The following is a 5,816-nucleotide window of genomic DNA, read 5'->3' as shown; positions in this document are numbered from 1 at the left end:
AAACTAAGTACAACTAGAATATATATATATATATATATATATATATATATATGCGTGCACATGCATATGTTGCTAGAAAAATGTGTGTGAATTCACTACGTACTTGTTCCCTTTCAAAAGACGATAAACGTGGATTCAGAGCAGCAAGCCTCCATAGCTGTACTATTTCATCACAGAGTGATGCACAGTTCAGCTGAGGTGTTTTCTGATTTGACATTAATGAACTTGATTTGTTGGTAGAAGGCGGGCAAAGTGTCCATTGTCCGGATTGAGATAAAGCGGTTTGATACCACCAAATCAAGACCTGAATACCGGAAAACCTCAATATTTTAAAAAATGTTGAAGCCAAATCATTGTTTAACACATCATAATATTTTTTCAAAGTTTTGTCACTGTAAGATAACACTAAATAAATCTCTTATTATCCGGCCTTTGAACAACACCTCAACAATATCCACAGCGATTTACAGAAATTCGGACTGTTATAGATTTCATGTTGTAAAAAATTGAAGAAATGTAAGAGCTACAGATATTTGGTTTCAAGACTAAACACAGAATCTGGACAAACAGTTATAAAAATACAGTAAAGTGATATTGAATAAATTCAAGAAAAACACAAACTTGTGAACAAGCTAAGCATTCTTCGGTAATAATATGTAAAAGACTGGTTGCATTTTCATCACGACGTCTGAACATCTCGCGTACAATTGACAAAAGATTCCATAAACCTTCAAAGTAAAACTAATAGTATTATAAGCACATCTGAACATTTCCCAACTACAAGTAATTATCAGTAGCATACCTTCAGGTTCTTTTGCTCTGTGGGGCCGAAAAAGAGACAACCACTCACTAGCTGCCGGTGGCTGATTGGATGATAAATATTGCACATCACTGTAAAAATACTACTAGTGAATTAAACGTTGGAAGTGGAAACTTCAACTTCCTCATTCATACACTTGATTTTTGATGCAGCTGTAACTATATCCTGGAAGAATATACCAATGCACAGTCGGTGAGGGAAGACAGAATTTGATCAATATGCGTCGGATATTTTCGTGCAGTGTGCGTTGATCCAAACACCAAATAGCGACATTATCATGACCTCCATCTGTTGGATCTGGTGCTCCAACTGCTGCGTTTATTTCAGAATTTGGATTCCGCAACTGGTCGATCAAACGCTGTGCCACAGGCAAATACTTAAATTTTACAAATCTACAGAGTGTTATTGAAACAATCTTTATGAACATTTCTCGAAGTAAACAAACCTGTCGAGGAAGATCGTTTATAAGAAACTGCGCCAATTTTTTAATTCTTCATTTGTAAGTTCATTGATTGAGTCCCAAATGGTAACACGATATTCGACTTCATTGACTCTATTTATTCTATACAAACAAACAGCGACAACGTGCTGACACCATGATGCCTTGAAAGCGCATGAACAGCTACATGATACTATCCGGCACCTGAAAAAGAAAACATTACGTATAATCCTATGAACAAGATCAACATTGTACAAAATAGATACTCTGCAGAGCTATTTACAATTTCATTAAGTGAAATGATTGGCAACATGATTCATAAAATGAATATCAATTTTCATTTGAACACAAACGTACCTAACCCAAACTTGAAAAGAATTTAAAAACAGACCTGTCAACCCGAACTGATACATTGTACGACATCTTTGAACGACAAGGTGGAGCTGATGAATTTGTTGGAGAAATTATAGAAGAGGCGCCTGTTGCATTCACTACGGCGGAAATATGATAACCTACAAGCAACCGGTAGTGTATCTAAAGCAACAAGTTGTGCAATCCCCATAAACCTCAAAACCATGTCAACAGAAGTCATGAACAACTGGAAAGCCGACTGTTTCTAAAAACTGACGAACAATAAACATTCCAGTGGAGTAGCCCCATATCGTTATCGGTGACTGCCACTGACACGATCAATACAGATAACTGAGATCATTTCAACCGAAATTGTTGCACAGTTTGATTGCTCTCTAATTTATGGAATTTGGATGTAAAGAGCATATTAACAATCAAGCAAAAATCCTAACGTATCAAAAAATATTAAAATTTTTGACACTTCATAAGCAACTGAAACAGGTCTATTTGTTTTTTTTACAGGAGATGTAAGAAACTTTTTAACAGACCTATTTGGAAAACGTCATGTACCGCATTTACTTGATATAAGTACTCTCCTCTATCAAACTCATCAGCATTACCATTTGCCAAACAGCTGAAATAAAGGATTAAAGATAAACTGAGACAAGGAAATGCTAATGAACAAACCAAAGAAGGAAATATACTGCTCGAAACCCATATTTTAATGATTCCTTCACAACTCTGTGGAAAAAATAATGTAACATTTTCTGCAATCTGCCAAGAAAATGTAATTTTCGAAATCGAAATCTTAACCTGTATAAACGAACATCTTCCTCGCTTTCAGGAAAGCACCAGCGCACTATGCTCAAGAAAAATTTGTCAGGAATTGCAGCATGCTCCGCAAAAGCATTTTCAAACATGACGGAACGATCATTTAAACCACTTTTGAGGTTTACCCGCCTCTTTTCAACTGAGATCGCGTGATAGCACGCCTCTAACATTATGAATGAAAAACATCGTGCAGCAACGCGAGCAGCCATTTCGGCGAGACTACGCACATTATATGCTGCAAAAGACTAAGCTTTACATTTGTCTAGAGATGGCAGCTGTAGCAACAAAACGAAAAAACAGCCGTACTGTTCGTTTTTTTTTTTTGTTTTAGAAACTGATGTCATTTCAATAGTGCTAACTTGTTGCATTCGCACAAATACTAGCTGCTGAAACAGGGGAGCCGAGGTTCGTTGTAGCTGCTGAACTGGATATAGGATGTCGACGAGATTGTGAAGGCGATGTGATACCTCCAGTAAAGCGTAATAAGGAACTTGGTAACAGTGGGCCTGATCCGTCGCCAAATGTATGTTCTAAAAGTAAGATTTTCTGGATCTCTGTGAAGTCTTTATGCACTGAAGATAGAACTTACTATGAAACCTCACCCATTCCAGTCTGTGCTGTTGGATTCCTCGTTGTACTCCATCCACGCCAATTCTGATTTAACGATTCAGCATCTGACATCCACGAACAAAGGGAATCTTCTTCAAAGCGTTCCGAATCCTGAACAATATCGTAAGCTAGATACCTCAACTTCTCAACACTATAAAAATGCACTAAATAATTCTAAACTTTTGTACAGCAATAAGTGTTTTAAAAAAAAGTGGGCGATAGATAATCTATTTCAAACTTCACATCTTTATTACGAACATCCCAGGTACTCTCATAAATTCTATCCGAACCTGGCAGAGATGCATTAAGTAGCCTAACCAGCAAGTGCATCACAAAAGGTGTTTGATAGTTGGTGTCATAAGTCTTATCGAAGAGACCAATGCAAGGTATTTCTGATATCAGTACAGTGGGAATTGCACTAATATAGATTGCCACCGGTGAACACAACCCAATGGACGAGAGGAAGTTTTGGCCGCACTTCGAAAAACATTGCTACAAATATAATATACGACCTCAAAGGATAACTGGTCATCATCCTGGGCAGCAGCTACCACCCCCATCGGAAGCTCATTTGCATCAACTTCCTCCTCGCCACCTGCAGCTCGCATCAACCAGGCGTCATTCGGATCTAGTTCTCCTTCCTGAAATCATTAGAAACGTGCTGCTGTCCTCGGAAAAGTTGAAGACTATAAAAGTCCTAGGTCTGTAGTGGAAGTAAGTCATCGTACTACTACGGGAACAATTTCCAAGATGGAAAACATGCCAGATTACTTCTCGTCCCCTTACGCGACCCTCGCCTCCCACGCAGCCTTTAAACAATCTGAAAGACTATAAAATGTTTAAGGAACCTGTTCATCCACAACAAACACTTCCCCTTGTTCCATTTTATTTATTTAAATAATCATTGTTGCTGAAACGACCTCTTTCTTCCTGCAAAATGACAACACAATAAACGAAGATAAATAAAAGTGTGAAGAAAAGATGCATACCGCACTGAAACAATTCTGCTCACGCTTGCTCGTAATTCGAGGAAATTTCTATCTATATCTCGATGCAAGAGTGATATTCTGGTTGATATTAAACTACGCAAGACTTTAACATTGGAAGTTTTTGATGGTGCAAGCTACTTCAAATCTGAGTTCGAAGTTCAACTTCCCGATTACATAAACCGGATCGTGTGTATATAAATGTCCCATTTCAAATGTACCTGATCCACTCAGCAGTATCTAAAATTTATGATATAACCGTCGCATTAAGTGCTAACACAGAGAATCATGTATGTTAAGTTACAGGTTTTCCATAAACTCATCGCATTCAAATGACTTGTAGATAGTGTGGATGGCATTGCTGGCATCATACAATTGCTTTCCTAGCTCAACAGAAAATTTATCATGATTCATAACAATGTTATAAACATCAAAACAGCACACAGAGATAACTCAAAGCTTCTCTTTCAATCATTCACTTATAAATAAAATTGGTTCAATATTACTGAATTTCTAATTGGTCTGCTTGGACCATCTTAGCTTCATGCACTCCTAGTTAGCTAGATTCTCACTAATTTTAGTCTTATCCATCTCTTTTAAAGGACCAACTTCAACGATTTTATTTCAGCCCTGACAATAATTGTGTTATTTAGTTTGATGGACATAATGTTAACGGGGTTTCAAACATTGGTTATGAAATTTGTCAGCACTGGATTTGGAAATATTTACTTCCATGGACTTGTTTAGAGTTATTACAGTTACTACACACATTTTGGTCTTACCCATCTCTTCTGTTGAAATTTCAGCCACCTTTCTATTAAACATTAATAGAAAAACCTAGCAGTTCGTGACAAAAGCGTGCTCAAAGATGAACAACGTTGACCTGTAACGCACATTAATCCTTTTATAAGCGAGTGATTTGCAGTCTGATTTCAAATGCTATGATGGATATAAAGAACAGACGATATGTAAATTCATGAAACTCGTTCTCTTTGAAAGCTATACTTGGAGAATAAGTATCACTCAACTACAAAAAAAAAAGTTACGTCATTCACAGCACATATGAGATTGGCTTGTAGTAATGACTTAAACTGTTAGCCTAAATTATACCCATAAAACAAACTTCTTACAGAAAACCAAATTAAGAGTCTCATTTTTCTCGAAAGACATACAGCTAATGCCTCTTAATTCGGATTTGTAGAAAAAAGTTTGTCAAATTTGACACACATTTCGGAGCAAATAAAAGGCAAACTGAAGTTCTGAATGCACTATTCAAGGTTGCGGGTAATATAATAATTCTCAGAATAAAGAAAAATACTGTGTTAAACCCAACTTTTCTAGTAATGTCTTCATGGACTGTATTAAACATATGAAACTCATCGATTTCATCTTTAAGCAGAAGAACTGTTCAATCAAAAGCCTCTCTCTAATTCCTCCTGACCCGTAGTTGACTTAAAAAAAGCCCTAAACTAAGCTTTCGTGTTTGTTTTTAAAATTTTGAATCCGTAACAGAAAAACCAATTAAAGTAAGGATGTCTACACTGAAACTTAGACTATAAAAATTGCATAGCTAGTGGTGGCATGACGACAGTGTATTATTAAGGTAATGGGGAGGAGTATAATGAAGTGTATAATGCAAAAGGTGATTAAAATAAGTGCTGATTAAATATACTCTCCACAGCTGTTTCCATTTTCCCGACAAATTTCTCAGGTATATTTTCAGATCCTCCCTACAGAAGCCGCAAAGGACAATGGCTTAATAACAATTTGATCTTCAGGT

At 36.7% G+C, this 5,816-nt stretch overlaps 1 protein-coding gene across 1 annotated transcript; it reads right to left on the bottom strand.

The window, feature by feature from the left end:
- Positions 1-13: 13 nt before the first annotated feature.
- LOAG_12010 (hypothetical protein) lies at positions 14-4,091 on the bottom strand (the record flags this gene model as incomplete). The annotated part of the gene is made up of 12 exons (XM_020448461.1): positions 4,040-4,091; positions 3,563-3,691; positions 3,044-3,161; positions 2,801-2,971; positions 2,424-2,676; positions 2,159-2,244; positions 1,651-1,771; positions 1,397-1,463; positions 1,000-1,196; positions 803-891; positions 622-728; positions 14-304 (listed from the first exon to the last, which is right to left on the bottom strand). Exons 2-12 carry the CDS (start codon positions 3,656-3,658, stop codon positions 14-16), a joined length of 1,596 nt encoding a protein of 531 aa, XP_020301398.1. The 5' UTR covers positions 3,659-3,691; positions 4,040-4,091.
- Between the last annotated feature and the right edge of the window lie 1,725 nt (positions 4,092-5,816).

Source organism: Loa loa, assembly GCF_000183805.2.
Source record: "Loa loa unplaced genomic scaffold supercont3.28, whole genome shotgun sequence".
Classification (NCBI taxonomy): Eukaryota; Metazoa; Nematoda; class Chromadorea; order Rhabditida; family Onchocercidae; genus Loa; species Loa loa.
Note: the sequence above shows the minus strand (reverse complement) of the source record. Positions and strands in the feature narration are given on the sequence as shown.